Here is a 20,723-nt window from a genome sequence, read left to right on the forward strand (position 1 = left end):
TTGACCAGAGATAAATCCGGGAGGGTACGTCAGTTGCCTTTAAAGCTATGATGTAGTTGCTTACAAATTATATAATTCGGTATAAATCCCTGATCCCTTTCTACTTGTCAAAGCAAACTGGCATAAAAAGAAAATCAAAAGCTTTACATCTAATTTCATAAAAAATAAAAAGAAGTATTTAAACATATGTAATTCAATAATAAAAAGTCCTTAACTGCTTTACATTTATCACCCCATTGATATGTATATTTAACTATTATTTTTTAGTTGTATTCCGGTTTCTTATATGCATACACATGGGCGTAGCCAGGTAGGGACAGGGGGGTCCTCGAGTCCTCCCCCTAACTTTCAAATTTTCCTTATATATATAAAATAGTACCCCAAAATGCCAGCTTAATAGGGTCGAGGCCCCCCCTAAATTTCATTCTGGCTACGCCGATGTGTATACATAATTTATATTTCATTTTCGTTAGGTTTAGTTGATCTTATATTTTTCCGTTTTTCTCTTACTTCATCATAACTTTTTGGTTTGCTTCGTTTGGTTATCCGACCACACTGTGCATTCCACTTCGAGTTGTCTCAGTTTTGAAATAAATTACCTTGGTACTTGGCAACACTATCACTGGTATTTTACTAATTTTCTTGGCCGCCAGCTGCCAGCAGTCGTAGGGATTTTCTAAATCATTTTAATTTTTATATTTCCATACAAAAATAACATTTTTAAAGGTGCACTATATTTCTAGCTGATTGCTAATATCGTATTTATTACGAAAACACTTCTCGTCTACGACGTTAACCATTGTTTTGCAAATCACTCGCAAGATATTCATCGTAATTAATGTGCATTTGAACATTTTCACTGTGTGTTGTATTAATACAATTGTTATTTCGTCATACCTATTTTCGTCAAGTCAACGTGCAAGCGACACTCAATTCACAGATAACAAAAACGTATTCTTCAAGTTGTGAAACAATACACAAATAACCAACAAAAACGACATGGCACAATCCTCTGTAGCTGGCACAGCCTCTTCTGCCGCCGCTGGCGCCGGTGTGACGATTCCAGTCGACACTACTGGTGCCTTGGATATCGGTGTGGATATGAATTTAGTGGATATGAAGCACTGCTTCGAAAATCTCATAGTGATAGATGCGGGTGCGAATCTAACAAACAAAAAATATAGCCGTGATCTGGAATCAGTAATACAACGAGCCAAGGATGCGGGTAAGGTATAATAAATATTGCCACAAAGTTGGCGTACATACTTGGCTGTACATTTATGTATATGTAATTTATTTATGTATACGCATATAAATTAGCGTATAGTTGTGTTTTCAAGAAGATCTTTTGCGTTTTTTCTTAGATAAGAATGTTGCGCCCTGTCATTCGAAGACTACTCTTAGTCATATCTGTATGCACATATGTACATATGTATACCTACTCTATATATACCATAGTAACACACCCATTTATATGCACAAATATGTAAATAAGTAATTGTTCAAAAATATGTAACCCTATCTGACCTCAAAGATCTGTGAGAAGTCAAAGTTGTTATACGTAGATATGTAGGTACCTACATACATAGTTATTGTGCATATGTACATACATATATTTAATTCCCATATGACTTAATAATGCCATAGCTGATTTTTATAATTTTCAATACTCATTCAAAATTAAATATTTCAACAGGAGTACAGAAAATAATGGTTCCAGGCACATCGGTAAAATCTAGCAAAGAAGCGCTTCGTCTATCACGAATTTATCCCGATATAATTTATTCGACTGCTGGCATACATCCACACGATTCCAAATCGATTGTCGAGGAACCGAACACTTGGTTCGAGTTCGAGCATATTGCGGCTTCACAGGAATGCGTCGCTATCGGACCATGTGGCTTAGATTATCAACGTGATTTCTCTGAGCCAGAGACCCAAAAGGAAATTTTTGAAAAGCAGATACATTTAGCTTGCAATTTGAACAAATCTCTGCTTATACATGAGCGATCCGCGCAACAAGATGTACTCGATATCCTGGATAAGTAAGTTTTTATCCGCAACTGTTATTATACGCCAAGCGGCGATATGTATCTACATATCGATGGTCTTCTGCAATAACGGCAAAATTCAAAAAATAAGAACTTATAATTATATATATTATATAAATAGTAAGCATTACTAAAGCGAATATTAAGGATTAGAGACAAGAGTCACTCAACAGTAGTAATGGATATTGTTTTTTGAATTTTTAATTGTGTCGTTATTGCAGAGGACCATCGATATGAACATTTCTCTGCGATTAAATTTACAGATTCGAGACTTTACCACCTATAATCATAAGAGGATTCATGGGAACGGCCGACGAAGCAGTCAAATATCTAAATAGAAGATTCTATATCAGTTTAACTGGTTATTTATGCAAGGTAAGATAAATTTTAGAGAAATCCGAGTTATTCCATAAACAAATATTTTAAAGCATTAATTTTTATCCGACAAAAAAAAACAGTTTAGCAATTCGTCGGAATATTTTTTGTATGTATATACATATGTAGGTTATAAGATAACTTTGGATCACGTGAACCGATGATAATTTATTTTATGCCGAATTTCTACTAGGTATTGAAACGACACAAAATTGGTGGCATTTAAGATATGCCATGTGGAAATGAACTTGAACGTTACGGCACTGCTTTTTTTTAAGGCTCAACTTTGTCATTACAATTTCTAGCATTTAAAGCCTAGTGGAAATTCAGTATTATTGGCAATAATTTTACAGATTAAACTTACAAAACAACTAAATGCATTTTTTTTTTTTTACGTTACAGGACAAATCAGATAGTGGAGTACGCAAACTCTTAGAAAATGGAATTCTTCCTATCGATAGACTGCTCGTCGAAACGGACTCGCCGTTCATGTACCCAAATACAAGAGCTTCCAAGCTGCCGCAACATGTTAAGACTGGAATAACGGAACGTTCGCTTTTATATTTACATAGGTAGATGTACCAGACAGATATTTGCATAGGAATTATTCTTTCAATGGACTGATATTTTTCAGGTACTGCACCTTTCAACGCAACGAGCCTTGTAGTTTGCCCGCCATCGTAGAAATGATAGCTGCTTTTATGAAGAAAACGCCCGAAGAAGTAGCTTTAGCTACAGCATTCAATGCATTGAAACTCTTTGGCCTATCCTAAAAGTTAATGGCTGTGATATTACTTATGTAGACTGTCATACAATTGCTTAGTGCGACAAAATATCACTTAAAGCACATGCTTTCCAACCATAAAACAAGGAGTGAATTTAGAGGAATCCAAAACGAAAGTGCCAAATTTTTATTTGTGGTAATATAGTGTTTTGTGAAAATTCCTTAATACGCTATGAACTACAAGACTTCAAAAGTGCCTTAAATGAAGTGCGAAATTCGGCAAACGGCTGATAATAAAACAAACGATAAAAAAAAATATTTTACTAAAAAGAAAATTATGTAATTAACGAATCGACACTTATTTATTATATATTACACACATATGTATACCTACTAACAACGACGTGTTTTTAAAGCGCATGCAAATTCGTAATATACTCATATTAAATCAACTGAAGATTCGAATACACAAGTCGACCTATTAGTGTTAGTTGCAACTACATAAAAAAGTATATTTTGTTTTTAAGAACGTAAAACTATTTAGACTGCAAATTAAATCTGGATATTCGGTGAGGATATAGTTAGTTGGAATCGACCAGAGTTCCTTCTCGTGGAAAACCCCCTAACCGTGAAATGTAAATGAACGTACATACAACTATGTATGTAATAAACACTTAACTACAGTAAATCTTAAATGAAGAATTTGTTTGATATGCAAACTATTTATTGACATAATCAAGGTGTGCCTGCTTCAACGCCTTTTTCTTAAACCGTTGATCAAACTTAAGTTATGCATACAAATTAGTGCTTCGAAACTAGGAGAAAAATGAACAAGTCAAGCTGCAGCTGATTTGTTTTACTATTTTATTAGATTTTTTACGCCAAAACCTGTAAATATTTATAGTTCATTTTGTTCGTTATTTGTTGTTGTGCTGCGAAATGTTTATTGTGCTTCGCCAACTAATAACATACAACATACATACATAAAAGATAGTTATATGAATAGCATTTAAGACAAAAGCAATGTGCATGGTAACACAGTAAATGTGATCATGATTGTACTCTATTGTTATTTACATACATACACATATACAGATGTATGCTTACAACCATAAATAAACAAAAAAAGAGAAAACTTAAATGGCTTATTTTATTAATCCCGTAACTATAATTTTAATGATTTCTATTTCTTAAAGCACACTAACAATCAGGAGACCACTCCAGTCAAAGTGCCGAACAAAAATTTCTTTGGTGTTTCTCGCCGCCTATTCGATGATGATCAAAAGATATTCCATTGTTCAGGTGAAGCGATGTATGAACTTCGTATCTTCAAACTTTTTTAATTGGTGCAAATTATCCCACCATTCTTTAAGTTTATGCTTTAGGATCAGTCTAAACCAAGGTGTCATTGGAGCATCGAATTTGTTCACAGCCTTGTCAATTTCATTACGCTTTACGAAGCGCACTTCGCTGACCTCATTCTCATTCGGATTGAGATCGACATCCTTTTGCAGGAAAAGTATATAATCGATTTCATGTTCACCCCACACACCATCACCTGTATTGTGGTAATGTATGCGTGTCAAATAGTGAAAGTTTTCTGGTTGAATTTGTTCCGTTGGAATGCCAAGCTCATAGTTAAGCCGCCGCTGAGCTGCTCTTCGTACTCCTATCGCATTAGCTTCTTCCCGCTCCAATTCAATGTCGTGCAGTGGATGACTACAACAAGCGTTTGTATACGTGTCGGGGAATGTAATCTACAAAATAAATAATATAAATAAAGTCTCCAATATCAAATGCAAAACATGAAGATACCTTGTGTACGGAACGACGTTGCACAAGCATTTCTCCCTTACAATTGAAAAGGAAGACACTGAAAGCACGATGTAATTTGACCGCTCCAGTCTCTCCATTCACTCGATGACAATCAGCTTTACTGCTGGCGCCAATGGCGTTATCATTCGGATCTACCAAAATGCAGTTTTCCTTGAGCGCTAGTGCCTGCTGGGCATCATGTACTCCAGTCATGGTGCTAGATTCTGGCGTTGCTGCCGCTGCTGCTGATGAACAATTTCTAACCCATATGTGCTTATGAAAACCACGGAGAGCCGATCCACGTAATCTTGATAACACTATCATTGTTTCCTTCAACGAAATGCAATTTCAAGTATTTAGTTGACTGAGTTCATTCTATTTTGGTACATAGATCATATGGTTTACATGGTCTGCAGAGTTGTATTCTGTAGGTATAGGATTAAAATTTATTGTGGACTAGATATAAATCGAAGAAAAACCTAAATCACTCGAAAATATCAGCAATGCACTGCATAGGTAAATCCTTATTTACATTTTAAGAAAAGTTTCGATCTGGGTCGTTCTGATAGAAATTGTTTATATTCACTGCATAACCGACACTTTCAAGGAATCCACACGGATTTGAACGAACTGGATTGGGCAATGCGCATAAGGGTTAAAATAAAAGCAACACTGAATTGGCAACCCTGTTGTGCGTAATGATACAAAAAAATCAGAGAAGTTCTTTATCACAATTTTGACCAATTTGCTTGCTGGAGTATTGGGGAAAAGGCAAAATAAAATTGTTGAAAATTATGGTAAGCAAAAAGCGAAACGCCCCTCAGCAATTGAAATCTTTGGATGCAATTATTTGTTTTCGCAGATACGGTTCATTTTGATACAAAATCGTGCTGGTAAGACGCGTTTGGCCAAGTGGTATATGAATTTTGATGACGACGAAAAGCAGAAGCTGATCGAAGAGGTGCATGCAGTGGTGACAGTACGGGATGCAAAACACACAAATTTTGTCGAGGTAGGTGATGAATATAAAATTCAGGCTTTTGACACTTTCAAATAATAAAACTTTCTTGACCCGTTCCCACGAATCTGGGCGGGGGGAGGGAAATGTTTCCGGGCCAACCCAAATTTATGTGTATTCGGCCGGTGTAATTATTTGGAATGTCTTTTATTTATTGAAATTGAGACTGCCAATTACTCTTACATTACACTTTGTATGTATATTATTTAATATTTTTTTATTCACAGTTTCGGAACTTTAAGATTGTGTACCGCCGATATGCCGGACTCTACTTCTGTATCTGCGTTGATGTAAACGACAACAATCTGTGCTATCTTGAGGCGATACACAATTTTGTGGAGGTACTTAACGAGTACTTCCATAATGTATGTGAATTGGACCTTGTATTTAACTTTTATAAAGTTTACACGGTAGTAGATGAAATGTTCTTAGCTGGAGAAATACGTGAAACGTCGCAAACAAAGGTGCTAAAACAATTATTGACGCTGAACTCACTGGAATAAAAACTGCTGCCATCGATGCATTCCATTAAATAAGTGTGTTTATTCCGAAAATTAAGTATGTTTCAGGCGCAAGGATAATCCTACCCATGATTGGATATTGGAGTTTATGATGGTCAATCCATCAGTTTTCGAATTTTTTTCACTGCTTCCCCTTTCCCTTATATTGATATGTTACCCAGCATACCTTTCTGCCCATTTAAGAAAAGTAATTGGTATTTGTTAAAGTGCTTGTAAAGTTATTGTAGACATAATTATAAATGAACATGTATTACTAATATGTTCTTACTCAAAGTCACACTGATATTTAAATAAAATATATAGATAACCAAATTAAGGCGTTTATATATATTAGATATGTACATATCGTCGTTTAAACTACAAAACCGCGCATCAACAAAATGCAATACCGCGTATCAACAAAATGCAATATCGCGTATGTGAGGTTCCATAAATTATTTTCTAGAGAGTAAAAACACTCACATTTCAAAATGGTTCTTTTTTTTATAAAGCAATCGCATTTTTGGTTAGTATGTTTCCTGAAGGATTGAGCCAAGAGCTTGTGTGAGCAAATCCAATTTTTGGCAAAAAAGGTTTTGCAGAACGACAATACGCGGTTTTGTACTGATAAGGATGGTTAACCGGCAAGTAGTAATTTTGATGCGAATTATGTTTGTTCAATGTCAAGATTTTTCGACCTACATAAATCTGTACATATCGCACACCGTCTTCAAAAGAGTCACAACTCAAAATTTGACATATTTGAGATTTGCACTAAAAATGTACGCAGAGCTTTATTTACCTTTAGGCAAATGCTGGAGCAAATGGTATAGCAGTGCAACGTATACACTGTATCGGAGTATCGATATCGATAAATATTGTTCTAATGGTGGCCACAACTACAGTCAGTCAATAAAGTTTAGGTACAGCGATTTTTTTACAATACGGGCAACTATTTCTTAAATATTTTATTTTTCGATAACTTTGTATAAAAATATGGTCAATTCTACAACAAAAAACCCAAAAATCAGAGTTCCAAACCTTGTGTAAAATTAAAGAATATTTGGCAAAATTTCATTCAAATATTGCAGTTTTTATTTACGCTCTTTAGAAAGAAGTTGAGTATGCAGTTTTTTAGCCCACTAAATTTTAGTATAAAGTGCAAGTTTGTGGTGGCTAGGACTTAACATTGATTTTTATGAATTTTTTTTGTTGAAGGTGTCGCTCATTTTCTCCATATAAGATAATGTTTGATAATTTTTTTATATGGACAAAATGTGCGACACCTTCAACAAAAAAAAATTCCAAAAAATCAATGGTAAGTCCTAGCTTCCTCATACTTGCACTTTATTATACTAAAATTGATTGCGCTAAAAAACTGCGTATTTTTTCTAGCGAGCGTAAATAAAAAGTGCAATATTTGAATGAAATTTTTTTCCAAATTTTCTTTAATTTTGCACAAGGTTTGGAACTCTGATTTTTGGGTTTTTTGTTGTAGAATTGACAATATTTTTATACAAAATTAATTAAAATTAAAATATCTAGAAAATAGTTGCCGGTATTGTAAAAAAATCGCTGTACCTAAACTTTATGGACTGACTGTATATTCTTTTTGACAAAGAACGAAAATGTATAACAAAGAACGTAAATCTATACGACGCGACACCTCGTTACCAAAGAACGTAAATCTATATATATATATAAATTTACCTTTGCTTTGGCCAGATATTCTCAATTGTGTTGTGTCAAATTGTCTTATGTAAACGCAGCGTATTGTGGCAACCATTAAACCAATATTTATCGATATCGATACTCCGACTACTCCACTCGTTCAACTGATGTGTCAGAAAATTGTGCTATTTTGTGTGTGCGAGCGAGACAACAAAATTAAATTGATTGCGTGGAAGCGAGCGAATGCTAGTGAATTTTCTTCATCGTCATTTGTTCGTCGCCATTGTTCTTTCGTCGTCGTTGCTGTCGTTGAAAATCATCGAACGAAAAAATAAAAGTTACAGCATTCAATTGCAATATTTCTTAATAGAAAACAAATTGTTAAAAGGCAAGGAAAAGTCCAAAATATTAAACAGTAAGCAAAAATATTAGCAGCCGTTTGTATCAAAGGAAAAAAAAAAACAAATATAACTCTTCGTTGAAGTGAGATACAGCAGTGGAAAGTGTGGCTCGGCTGAAGAAAAAAATCATTTGATTAGCGCAGTAGAAGAAAAAAAACAACAGCTCGAATTCGTCTACGAGCAGAATATTTGAAAACGTTTTAGGTTTTCCCGAAAAAGCAGCTATGAATCCAGAATAGTAAGTGCAAATAAATAAATTTTAATTTTTATAATTGCAACATATATATAAGCCTTTAATATTTTTGCGACGTCATTTTTTCATTTCAATGAATATGATGTCGCTCAATTTCGTCTATCCACGCCGTCGACGCCTTACCTACACTTGTGCTTTGAATATTTCTTCGTGGCAATCAGTACTCATTTGTGGGGAGTGTTTACGCTTGATTCAGGAATTTTATGTGGAGATTGCATTTGATGCAATTATATCGTAGTTGGCATTGGCAGCCGTCCAATGTACAATACAATTAGAAATAATTGTTATTAACAATATCTCCGAACGACTTCAAGTGGTGAAGTTATATAGTACGGAATTATGGGGCGGATGAGTCACTTGTTAAAGAGAGATCCATTGCTCCTCTCTCGTACTTAGCTGTTCGCTCAATCATAGACTGCCCTGGCTTCACAGCGAGTATTAACAACCTATTACTAGCCTTCCAGCAAACACAGTTTCAAACGCCATGAACCAACGACTAGGTACTTTGTTTGTTTTGTTGGTTCATGGTTTCAAACGTTTGAGAAAAATGTATTCCACAATTTGATATCAAATGTTTCTCTCAAATGATTTTCAAATTGAAAACGAGGTTTAATTTTTTTGTATTTGATTTTTTATATTTGATTTTTAGATAACCATACTCTCAAATGGAGATAAAACTCGCCTTTTTATTGAGAAAGCTGTAATTTTCAAATCATTCTCAAACGTTGGGCATTTGAGAAAGGCTTTGATTTCGAATCATTTTCAAATGTATATCAAACCTAATTGTTTGCTGGGCTGCCGTCAGAGGCAACATGTAATTTTTAATTTTTGTCTTGGTTTTTATTAATTTCGAAAAAGCATTTGAGAAGTGAAGAACAAAAGCGTGGACAAACAAAAAAATATAACAACAATGCCATTGTTAATATGTTGGAGTAGTTTTGTGCTACTATGATGTAATGCAGGGATGGAGTATATGGTCCTGCCCTAGGACATCGCCATGTTAATTGGACCATATTTTTTATATGAATGTGGTTAATTTTGGAGTACTCCTTGGTCCTTAGGGAGTACTCTTTACACGCATGCATGGAGTAGTCGAGATTTTTGCAGGTTAGGGTTTACACCGGACAATACTGTCATGACAATAGCAATACCCTGCCAGCATATTCTATTGCGGAAGTTACTTATTCGACACGACATTTCTGTGAAAATCATCGCCGATGATATCGCCTTTTTTTGAATTCTTATCCGCTCTCGGGAAGAACTGTTCCACCAAGACATCACGTCTTTATGATACAATAACGATATGGCAATTAGGAACTATTTCGATAGGAATTACAATAACTTGTGTGATAAGTACTGAAGTGTTCAAGAAGATTCTTCTGTTGGTTAAGTTTTTGATAAAACGTAAAGGAAATTTGAGGTACCTTAGAGCTTGCAACTACAGCGGCAGAGTTGCTTACGTCATTTTCATTCTGCATTCGGCTTTGATTGCGAGAAATTCCAACTAAACATTTTAAAAATCAGTTCCAAAAATGTATGGTAAAAAGGCATTAACATCTTTTTTAAATTTATAAGTAATTTTATTATTTTTTGTTATTCGAATATGATTGCTTGCACGTTAACTGAAAAATAAAAAATGTAACTGCGCTTGGGCCACACTAGAGAATTGAAACTTACGTTATATACATATCTATTTTGTCTCATAACCAATCTGCTTTTGCTTAACGTTATATTTTTCGCCTTTTTTCTATCTAGATCTCTATCTCTACCCCTCTTTATGTTATTCTGTTTTTCTTTATCTTCATTTGTATCTTTATACTCTTTCGATAACAATATCGATAGTAACATCCATTAAAATATCGACAACAAAACCGATAAAAATATTGATTACAAAATCGACGAAAAATTCGATAAAAATTTCGACAGCAAAATCGATAACAATATTGGTAGAAAAATCTATTAGAAACTCGATAAAAATAACCATAACAAAATCGATAATCAAATCGACAAATACTGACAAATATCGATAAAAATATTGAAAACCAAATCGATAAAAATATCCATTACAAAATCAATAACAAAATCGATAAATGCTGATAACGAAATCGATAATTATCGATAACAAAATCGATAATAATCGAGAACAAAATCGATAAAAATATCTATAATAAAATCGATAAACAAATCGATTATGATATCCATAAGTTCCGAAAATATCGATACCAAATTTGATAACAATATCGATAAAAATTTCGATAAAGAGATCGATAAAAATAATAATAACAAAACGGATAAAAATCTCGATTATTTTATGGATAAGTCCAGAGAATCCCGAAAATCTCTAAAATCCCAAAATAGTTCCCAGACTTGGGCTGTTTCCCTCTGTATTCTTTTCTCTTTAATTACCTTTATTTCAATCTTTCTTCCCCTATATTCGTCTTTACTTTTATCGGTATCCTCATCCTCCTCTGTCTGCTTTTATGTTTATCATTTTCTTCATCTACATATTCCCCTTCACCTTTGCCCTTATATACATATATAAGTAAAGTGATTAAAAATACGTTGGTCTTCATTACCTTTACCATTTACCTTTACCTTTACGCATCTTTGTTTTTGTTTTTATTTTTACTTTTGCCTTTATACTTTTCTTCATCTATGTACGTAGTCACCTTTACTTTCATTCTTGTATTGGTCGTTTTCTATTCTTTAACCTTTTATTAGCAAATTTTTATTAAACTAATACCATATACATACACACTACACACATAAGCACTTGTTTCAGCCCCACCATTTCCGTGAGCAATTTCCGTTGAATTTGCCAATTTACTCCCAACCAACCAACCGCCGCTAAAGAAGTTTCACTTCAAAAATTAGAAAACAAACATATAATTTTACTTGATTCAGTCTATTTTCAAACCGTTTGTGTTGCAAAAAAATTATATATTAATTTAATTTATAATTAGCAAATAGCATACATATTTTATTGAGTTCAAAAAAGCGTTAATGAAATAACAAAATTGTTTTTTAAGAAATCCATTATTAGAGTTGAAAATATTGTGAAATTACAAAAGTATTGGCACAGATGTATGCAAAGTTTTTATACTCGAGCGCACTTGTACACAACGCATAACGGTTCGCATAACAGTTGTTTGTAACAGCCAAAACGAATCGAGATAGATATGGACAAATGTATACATAAATGATCAGAATGAAAAGAGAAGTCGATTAAGCCATGTCTGTCTGTATGGCCGTAAGTCTGTCCGTCTGTCCGTGTACACGACAACGCGAGCAAAAATTGAGATTGCAAATGGGCGAAATCGCACTGTAACCTCGCCCACTTCCCATATAACGGTATTTTCAAAAAGAGCAAAAACTGCGATATTTCAGTAAAAATTAGATGCGAATTGTTGAAAACGTGTATCTCGGTAACCGATTTATCAATTTCCACCAAACTCTGTGCACTTAATAACCTTAGTACGGAAAAGTAATTTGTTGAAAATATTCAAATCGGTCTAAAATTACACCCGCTTCCCGTATAACGGCAAATTTCAAAAATACGAAAACACCAATATTTCAATAACTGAGGACGCTAATTTACTTTAAGTTAGTCGTTACAACAATCTCCTAACAATAAATAAGACTGTTATAGACTTATAGGAATTGGGCGTAGCACCGCCCACTTTATAACTAAAAAAGTTTTACCTCGGTAAACACTTACTCGATTTGTACCTAACCAAGTTCAATTATATCATTAAGTCTAACTACATATTATCAAAAACGCTTGAAATCGGGTGTTGCCGCGGATTCCTTGTTTATATATACGGTTGCATCAAACCTAAGCGCCCAATGCGGATTAAGTAAAAGAGCGGTTTCTTCGGAATTCGAATATTCGGTTTATCCGGATAGCTGGAAAATCCGGTTGAAGTTCCCAGCCCTACTCTACGCTTACTTGCTATGACCCATATTAAACGCCATAGTAAAAATACTANAAAGCGTGTACAAACGGTAAAATATAACAACAATGCCATTGTTAACATGTTGGAAGTAGTTTTGTGCTACTCTGATGTAATGCAGGGATGGAGTATATGGTCCCTAGGACATCGCCATGTTAATTGGACCATATTTTTTATATGAATGTGGTTAATTTTGGAGTACTCCTTGGTCCTTAGGGAGTACTCTTTACACGCATGCATGGAGTAGTCGCGATTTTTGCAGGTTAGGGTTTACACCGGACAATACTGTCATGACAATAGCAATACCCTGCCAGCATATTCTATTGCGGAAGTTACTTATTCGACACGACATTTCTGTGAAAATCATCGCCGATGATATCGTTTTTTTTCGAATTCTTATCGACTCTCGGGAAGAACTGTTACACCAAGACGTCATGTCTTTATGATACCAAAGCGATAGGGCAATTAGGAACTATTTCGATAGGAATTCCAATAACTTGTGTGATAAGGACTGAAGTGTTAAAGAAGATTTTTCTGTTGGTTAAGTTTTTGATAGAACGTAAAGGAAATTTTAGGTACCTTGGAGCTTGCAACCACAGCAGCAGAGTTGCTTACGTCATTTTCATTCTGCATTCGGCTTTGATTGCTAGAAATTCCAACTAAACATTTTAAAAATCAGTTCCAAAAATGTATGGTAAAAAGGCATTAACATCTTTTTGAAGTTTAAAAGTAATTTTATTATTTTTTGTTATTCGTATATGATTGCTTGCACGTTAACTGAAAAATAAAAAAAAGTTAGTGCGTCTGGGCCACACTGGAGAAGTGAAACTTACGTTATATACATATCTATTTTGTCTCATAACCAATCTGCTTTTGCTTAACGTTATATTTTTCTTCTTTTTTCTATCTAGATCCCTATCTACCCCTGTTCGTTCTAATTACATTTATGTTATTCTGTTTTTCTTTATCTTCATTTGTATCTTTATACTCTTTCGTTAACAATATCGATAGTAACATCCAATAAAATATCGATAACAAAACCGATAAAAATATTGATAACAAAATCGACTAAAAATTCGATAAAGACTTCGACAGCAAGATCGATAACAATATTGGTAGCAAAATCTATTAGAAACTCGATAAAAATAACCATAACAAAATCGATAAAAATATCCATAAAATAAATCTATACAAATATTGATAACCAAATCGATAAAAATATCCATTACAAAATCAATAACAAAATCGATAAATGCTGATAACGAAATCGATAATTATCGATAACAAAATCGATAATAATCGAGAACAAAATCGATAAAAATGTCTATAATAAAATCGATAAACAAATCGATTATGATATCCATAAGTTCCGAAAATATCGATACCAAATTTGATAACAATATCGATAAAAATTTCGATAAAGAGATCGATAAAAATAATAATAACAAAACGGATAAAAATCTCGATTATTTTATCGATAAGTCCAGAGAATCCCGAAAATCTCTAAAATCCCAAAATAGTTCCCAGACTTGGGCTGTTTCCCTCTGTATTCTTTTCTCTTTAATTGCCTTTATTTCAATCTTTCTTCCCCTATCTTCGTCTTTACCTTTACGCATCTTTGTTTTTGTTTTTATTTTTACTTTTGCCTTTATCCTTTTCTTCATCTATGTACGTAGTCACCTTTACTTTCATTCTTGCATTGGTCGTTTTCTATTCTTTAACCTTTTATTAGCAAATTTTTATTAAATTAATACCATATACATACACACAATGAGCACTTGTTTCAGCCCAACCATTTCCGTTGCACCATTTCCTTAGCACCATTCAAATCGGTCTAAAATTACACCCGCTTCCCGTATAACGGCAAATTTCAAAAATACGAAAACACCAATATTTCAATAACTGAGGACGCTAATTTACTTTAAGTTAGTCGTTACAACAATCTCCTAACAATAAATAAGACTGCTATATACTTATAGGTATTGGGCGTAGCACCGCCCACTTTATAACTACAAAGGTGTACCTCGGTGTATAACTACAAAGGTGTACCGCGGATTAAGTAAAAGATCGGTTTCTTTGGAATTCTAATATTCGGTTTATCCGGATAGCTGGAAAATCCGGATGAAGTTCCCAACCCTACTCTACGCTTACTTGCTATGACCCATATTAAACGTAAAAATACTATCTTCAGCGGTCGCGAATCGCTACTTAGGTTGCACTGACCTCAAGTTAAACTGGAAAAGGAAAAAAATAATTGAAAACGAAATGCGACAAACAATAAAAAAGCGTTTTGAGCATTTACTCTATTTATTTTACGAGTAAGAACAGGACTAACTGTACAGTAAATAACAATTATACACATAACATATGAATATTCATATTATCTATATCCTTGAACTGAAATAATTATTGAAACTTCAATAATATTCCACTGTTATTTTATTTTTTATAAATTCTTTTAATAACCTTAAACTAATTTTTTGCTTCTAGTGATTACTTGTTCAAATTATTGCTTATCGGCGACTCGGGCGTAGGGAAATCGTGCCTTCTCTTGCGATTTGCCGACGACACATATACAGAGAGCTATATTAGCACAATCGGAGTGGATTTCGTAAGTACAATTTTTTTTTAAGACACCTGAAATAATGTATGTATGTATATTTATAAAAGTATTATTGCATTGCAGAAAATTAGAACCATAGAATTGGACGGAAAAACTATAAAGTTGCAAATCGTAAGTAGAAAGATGCGTTATTCTACTCTTTGTATTTCAAAAAGAACATATTCGAGAAATAAACAAAATTTGTGTTGTCTTTATAACAGTGGGATACCGCTGGACAGGAGCGCTTCCGTACAATCACTTCATCGTACTATCGTGGTGCTCACGGTATTATTGTCGTCTACGATTGCACAGACCAAGAGTCTTTTAACAACGTAAAACAATGGTTAGAGGAAATCGAACGATATGCTTGCGAAAATGTGAACAAGTTGTTGGTAGGCAACAAGTGTGATTTGACTACGAAGAAAGTCGTCGATACAACAACAGCTGCGGTAAGTTTCCTCATACACATTTGAGTTAATTTGAAGATGCATAAGTTAATGTTAATTGTTTTTTTTTTTACATATTAGGAATATGCAAACCAATTAGGCATTCCATTCCTTGAAACATCAGCCAAAAATGCAACGAACGTTGAGCAAGCTTTCTTGACGATGGCTGCCGAGATAAAGAATCGTGTTGGGCCGCCTTCAAGTGCCACTGAGAACGCCAGTAAAGTTAAAATCGATCAAGGACGTCCAGTGGAAAACACCAAATCCGGTTGCTGCTGAATAACTTCGATTGTGAAAGCATATACACACATTATTTTATTATACTAAAAACAAAAAATTGAAAATAAAAAAAATCACAACAAAGATGGTGATGATAAAGAAGCAAAGGATTATGCTGTAGTAATAATGATGATAATCTATGGTAACGATAATGACACGCATGTTAAGGGAACACAATTTATGTTGATAACAACAGAGCAACAACAACAATGATTCATAAGATATAAAAAATCAAATTTTTTTAAATACATACTTAACAAGAAAGAGTAATGTTATGACGGCGAACCTATAAAAAAAACACAACAAACTGCGCGGAAAAAACTTTAAGTAAGATACTTGTAACTAATGTTTAAATGAAACCTAAATGTAAACAAAAGCGTAAATAACGAAGGAATGAAAAAATAGATGCGGAAAGAAAGCAAAAGTGTGAGCGTATCGTAGTAATGCAGATACGATGTGGTGTCTTTTCGGGCGTCGGAAAATTCCCTACCATTTTATAATTATTAAAAATCCATAGTATATACAAATTTGTGTTTATTAGTCAATTTGGTGGTCCAGCTAACCACTAATGGTTGCATGGACAACCAAATTGCTGGAAATATTAGTTTATTACCTTAAATAAAAGTACATACGACATACGCAATTTAAATGAAATTAGTAAATTGGATGGTGTTTGTATTTATGTAATTGCAATTTGAAAATTTATGGAACAAATAGTGTACAGCGATGTGAACTAAAAAAAATAAGTAATAGGTGCTGCGAGAATATTTAAAATCTTCTTCAGTAATATGATGGTATGCACGCAAACCTTGTTGAAGCACTTTATTCCACTCGGCACGGAATGGTTCTCTTTGAAGCCTAGACAGAAAATTAATAAAAACACAACGCATTATATATTTTTTTTTGTAATATTTACATATTTATTTCATTTTGCACTTAATCCACTATGATTATTTTACAAACATGTGTTTAGGAAACCTTTACAAAGTAACATTTATATAACATTTTCATCCTTGGAGGTGCTCAGTTAAGCCGAAGATAACTTCTATATACCAAAAACATTATTGATTTTATGGTTTATCAGTCTTACCAAAAATGCATTTACCGCATTGTTCATTAATCATCGCGTAGAATTTAAAATTTCTCATTATTCTTCGCACTTGTTTAGATATAATTTCTCTCTGCGCAATTTTCATCACTTTCCAGTGGGCATGCAGTTGTCACAGTACTTCTAGTTATATCGATAATGGCGGCACCTACCACAGATCGTGACCCCATAACTGCCCTAGGCCCGATTACTGACAAGCTACTACTTCGGTCCGAGCCTGACGATGTTGAAATGGAAGAGTTTACCACAAATGTTGATTCACGTTTGAATTTGGGACGACGCTGGTCATAAGTAACTGACGTTTTGACCTCCATTTGCCGGCGATTGGTTGTTGTTGTTGTGGCAGTAGTTGTTGCCCCCTTATTGCCACGTCCAATAACACGATCCGTGCTACCTCCGCAGCAGGAAATGATCAAGCGCCAGAATCCAGTACGGAATTTCGAAGACATAAGATTGTACAGTATAGGGTTTAAAGCCGAATTTAAATACAACATTATACGGCAGAAATATAAAATACCATAATAACCATCAATGCCAAGACTTGCGATGTCCTTCATAGGTGCAGTGATAACCCATAATGTGAATGCACGAAATGGCAAAAGGCAAATAAAAAAACTGGCGACTACGGCAACCAACATGAATATCACTTGTTTGCGATGTTTTCGCATACCGGTGCTAAGTTGTTGGGCTCCCACACCATTGGATGTCATCGGGAGTGGTAGTTTATTTATCGATTGATGGCGTAGAATAACCGAACTTAAACAGGTGGTGGGCGGCACGTGAGCAGCGGTGGTGGGGCGATGAAAGTCAATGTTGCGACGTAGAAGTTTGTAGGCGATTGCAGCATAGAGCACAACCAACACAATGAAGGGCAGAACAAAGAAGATTGTAATGCAAGTGATAAAGTAGAAAGCCGACCAGAAAGTTTCCGCTGATGTGAAGCATACAGCCACCTCAGTGTCATCGTAATAAAGTTCCATACGAAAGGTAGCGATTAGTACGATAGGACTACCAGAAGTCGGAAAAATAAGGATATAGAAAACGATAAGGTTAGTAAATGTGAAATAAGAAAGGAGTTACTTTCAGTTGGACAAAGTACAAAATATATTAAAAAATTAAAGACTTACAAAAAAATGGATGCAATGATGATTATCTACATATGTGTGTATAAGTTCAAGGAGAACAGCAAATCTTTCAAATCACAATTGACAACAATATGTATTGACTCATGTTTTTCTAACGAAACTAAAAACCGTGCTCATACTTAATTGCATTTATATACATACATATTTATACGTAAATTAATTTAATTGGCTTTTGTTTATTTGCATTTTACAGTGCATTGCTCAAAAGCATACCCGACATGGATTCTAACGAAAAAATAAAGTGTTTTAAAGTTCACCTACCTGTACTGTATGTACATATGTATATATGTACATTAGACTGTCCCAAAAAACCAAAGTTTTTTTTTAACGCATACCCCATAATTTTATTGGTTTTGTCTTGAACTCTTTTATGGAATTCGGACCACGACAACCCGTGCCGACTGCAGATACAGTTATCATAAGTTTTTTGCATTTCGCGAGACTTTACTCTGCAGTATTAGGGCATAATATTTAGTAAGTCTGCGTTTTTTGGCTTTCTACCAGGTAGTCGGGATTTTTTCCGAAGAATCATGAACTCTATTTCCAAACGTTTACACTAAATATGGATATATGAAAGAAAAATTCAAAACAAGATTAATTATAACTTTTGTTTTCATATATCCTTTGGAACATGACAAAAATGTTCTTTAGAAACATTATCCTTCAAGCCTTTAATTTTGAATGCATTTTGAAGAATTTTAGCTTAATTTATGTCCTATAAAAATATGTATATAAGGATATTAAAGGATACCAATTTTAAAGGATATCTTTCATAAAACTTATGTAAATTCTGACGTCCTATTAAAAATTTAAAGATGCAGATTTACTATAAATGCGTGGTAATTCTTTAAAATATCGTAAAACGGAGGAAAAATGGCAAAGATTAGGTTTTATGCACTATTAGAGAAAAAGTATAGTTATAATCTACTTTTATTGTTCTCCATTAGAATCATTTACAATCACATACAAGATACTTTCCAGACCATTTATTTTCAGAGATAGACGATATCTATAAAATAATAATAAACTTCTTTAAAGAGGGTTTAAATATAGATTTTACAGTTCAAAATACAGTCCGCTTCACTTATTTTTTTTTAACCGAGCTTTTATCTGGACTTGTAGGTATCAATCAGGGAAGCTTCTCTTTAATTACATTTCGAGGACTGGAAAATGTTGAAGAAATTTTGCGAAAAAGGGGCATTTTCTAAACAACACGATAAATCTGCTGGTGCCAGTAAATATACCACTTAGGGTCAGTTTTTCAGTGCACGGCCGTGGTTTAAACTAAGTTTAAACGCCCGATCTGGCTGGTTTAAACTAAGATCACCCAATCGAATGCCTGCCAACTTTAAACTGGCCCTTAGGACTAGCGTTTAAGCATAGAAAAAAACAACCGAAGGACGCCGACCACAAAACTCGTTTTCAGGCGGTGGTGGATGAGTACCGATTGTAGCAGGCCACCCAACACAATGATGCGAGAAACTGCAATAGGTCCCAGGATGAGACTGAAAGAGTCTAAAAAAATGGAGGTTTCCTGCTGACCAATCAGGTGCAGCTACTGCATCAGAGTCTCGGCGTGGCTTCAGCGAGGTGGCGCTTATAGGTGCGGTTTCCAACAAGCTGGTGTGTGACAAGTGGGAGGACATTGAGGCATGGCTGTCTCAATTGGTCATTGACCAAGTCCTGGGCAGAGTTGTTAGACTAAGAGTCGTTGGTTCATGCATGCTTCGTACAAGGATTGTAAACGCTAAGCTTGGCAACAGCGAAGTCATTAGGCGTGTTATACGAAAGATTCCGCAAGGCGGTGTACTGTCCGTCGCTTCACTTCAAGAAAAACTTCGTCATGTTTTCATCAACGAAGCAGTCGAAATGAGCTGTTTTTAAGTGAACGTTTCCAAACATCTATTTTTACGGACGGCTCAAAAACGAGTTATGTCATTGGGTCTTGGATTTTTTCAACCGACCTCCAACTTGGAAAGTCTACTTTAAAAGACTGCCGTATTAGACCAGTGCTTTTTAGGCAAAAGTCTTGGCCATCAAAGAGGCGTGCAAAATAATTTTAGCCTTGGAGCTAGCAGTGACCAGAATTGATATCTTCTCTGATAGCTAGACGGCGATTAAGGTACTCGGCTGTGCAAGTATCACATCCTGCACAATAAAACGATGCAAAGACTACGTTACGGCTTTAGCTGATAGCCATGTCGTTGCACTGTTCTGGATACCGGAGGTACAGCAGCATTCATGCCAACCAGATGGTCGACGAGCTAGCCATAAAGGGGTCGGCTCTGATATGTGATTGGCAGAAGTGATTATTGTGCCCGTGAGCTTCATCGAGAGCCGCATCTCGCAGCACTGGACAAAGGTGGCCAAAACAGTAGGTGG

The 20,723-nt window shown here is 34.7% G+C and overlaps 5 protein-coding genes across 6 annotated transcripts; 3 read left to right on the forward strand and 2 right to left on the reverse strand.

Annotated features, from left to right (window-relative positions):
• Nucleotides 1-741: 741 nt before the first annotated feature.
• Nucleotides 742-3,302, forward strand: LOC108373943 (3'-5' ssDNA/RNA exonuclease TatD). Its single transcript, XM_017629889.1, has 6 exons — nucleotides 742-831; nucleotides 912-1,225; nucleotides 1,697-2,045; nucleotides 2,315-2,426; nucleotides 2,829-2,998; nucleotides 3,061-3,302. The coding sequence occupies exons 2-6, from the start codon at nucleotides 1,000-1,002 to the stop codon at nucleotides 3,197-3,199; spliced, it is 996 nt and encodes a 331-aa protein (XP_017485378.1). The 5' UTR covers nucleotides 742-831; nucleotides 912-999; the 3' UTR covers nucleotides 3,200-3,302.
• A 175-nt stretch (nucleotides 3,303-3,477) lies between these two features.
• Nucleotides 3,478-5,321, reverse strand: LOC108373944 (isopentenyl-diphosphate Delta-isomerase 1-like). The gene is made up of 2 exons (XM_017629890.1): nucleotides 4,966-5,321; nucleotides 3,478-4,907 (listed from the first exon to the last, which is right to left on the reverse strand). Exons 1-2 carry the CDS (start codon nucleotides 5,287-5,289, stop codon nucleotides 4,449-4,451), a joined length of 783 nt encoding a protein of 260 aa, XP_017485379.1. The 5' UTR covers nucleotides 5,290-5,321; the 3' UTR covers nucleotides 3,478-4,448.
• Nucleotides 5,322-5,575: 254 nt separating this feature from the next.
• LOC108373945 (AP-2 complex subunit sigma) lies at nucleotides 5,576-6,815 on the forward strand. Its single transcript, XM_017629891.1, has 3 exons — nucleotides 5,576-5,762; nucleotides 5,828-5,977; nucleotides 6,211-6,815. The coding sequence occupies exons 1-3, from the start codon at nucleotides 5,760-5,762 to the stop codon at nucleotides 6,484-6,486; spliced, it is 429 nt and encodes a 142-aa protein (XP_017485380.1). The 5' UTR covers nucleotides 5,576-5,759; the 3' UTR covers nucleotides 6,487-6,815.
• Nucleotides 6,816-8,410: 1,595 nt separating this feature from the next.
• Rab1 (RAS oncogene family member Rab1) lies at nucleotides 8,411-16,464 on the forward strand. Of its 2 annotated transcripts, XM_017629894.1 has the most exons (6): nucleotides 8,411-8,569; nucleotides 8,639-8,793; nucleotides 15,252-15,372; nucleotides 15,448-15,495; nucleotides 15,585-15,812; nucleotides 15,891-16,386. In XM_017629894.1, the coding sequence occupies exons 2-6, from the start codon at nucleotides 8,780-8,782 to the stop codon at nucleotides 16,086-16,088; spliced, it is 609 nt and encodes a 202-aa protein (XP_017485383.1). In that variant the 5' UTR covers nucleotides 8,411-8,569; nucleotides 8,639-8,779; the 3' UTR covers nucleotides 16,089-16,386. The 2 variants fall into 2 exon arrangements, with proteins under 2 accessions (XP_017485383.1, XP_017485384.1); XM_017629895.1 differs by lacking the exon at nucleotides 8,411-8,569 and having other exon boundaries at nucleotides 8,765-8,793; nucleotides 15,891-16,464.
• Nucleotides 16,465-16,631: 167 nt separating this feature from the next.
• On the reverse strand, nucleotides 16,632-18,528 carry LOC108373946 (thyrotropin-releasing hormone receptor-like). Its single transcript, XM_017629892.1, has one exon. The coding sequence runs from the start codon at nucleotides 18,174-18,176 to the stop codon at nucleotides 17,253-17,255; it is 924 nt and encodes a 307-aa protein (XP_017485381.1). The 5' UTR covers nucleotides 18,177-18,528; the 3' UTR covers nucleotides 16,632-17,252.
• Nucleotides 18,529-20,723: the final 2,195 nt, after the last annotated feature.

Source organism: Rhagoletis zephyria, unplaced genomic scaffold (assembly GCF_001687245.7).
Source record: "Rhagoletis zephyria isolate East Lansing unplaced genomic scaffold, Rhagoletis_zephyria_1.1 Rzeph_scaffold_07170, whole genome shotgun sequence".
Lineage (NCBI taxonomy): Eukaryota > Metazoa > Arthropoda > Insecta > Diptera > Tephritidae > Rhagoletis > Rhagoletis zephyria.

What these genes read in the sequence shown, in the direction of transcription:
- LOC108373943 (XM_017629889.1), top strand. Translation starts at nt 1,000, where the DNA reads ATGGCACAATCCTCTGTAGCTGGCACAGCCTCTTCTGCCGCCGCTGGC. An exon ending in ACAACGAGCCAAGGATGCGG is followed by an intron (nt 1,226 to 1,696) that starts GTAAGGTATAAT and finishes ATATTTCAACAG; the next exon opens with GAGTACAGAAAATAATGGTT. An exon ending in TAACTGGTTATTTATGCAAG is followed by an intron (nt 2,427 to 2,828) that starts GTAAGATAAATT and finishes TTTACGTTACAG; the next exon opens with GACAAATCAGATAGTGGAGT.
- LOC108373944 (XM_017629890.1), bottom strand. Translation starts at nt 5,289, where the DNA reads ATGATAGTGTTATCAAGATTACGTGGATCGGCTCTCCGTGGTTTTCAT. An exon ending in AACGTCGTTCCGTACACAAG is followed by an intron (nt 4,908 to 4,965) that starts GTATCTTCATGT and finishes TTTATTTTGTAG; the next exon opens with ATTACATTCCCCGACACGTA.
- LOC108373945 (XM_017629891.1), top strand. An exon ending in AACACACAAATTTTGTCGAG is followed by an intron (nt 5,978 to 6,210) that starts GTAGGTGATGAA and finishes TTTTATTCACAG; the next exon opens with TTTCGGAACTTTAAGATTGT.
- Rab1 (XM_017629894.1), top strand. An exon ending in GCACAATCGGAGTGGATTTC is followed by an intron (nt 15,373 to 15,447) that starts GTAAGTACAATT and finishes ATTGCATTGCAG; the next exon opens with AAAATTAGAACCATAGAATT. An exon ending in AAACTATAAAGTTGCAAATC is followed by an intron (nt 15,496 to 15,584) that starts GTAAGTAGAAAG and finishes TCTTTATAACAG; the next exon opens with TGGGATACCGCTGGACAGGA.
- LOC108373946 (XM_017629892.1), bottom strand. Translation starts at nt 18,176, where the DNA reads ATGGAACTTTATTACGATGACACTGAGGTGGCTGTATGCTTCACATCA.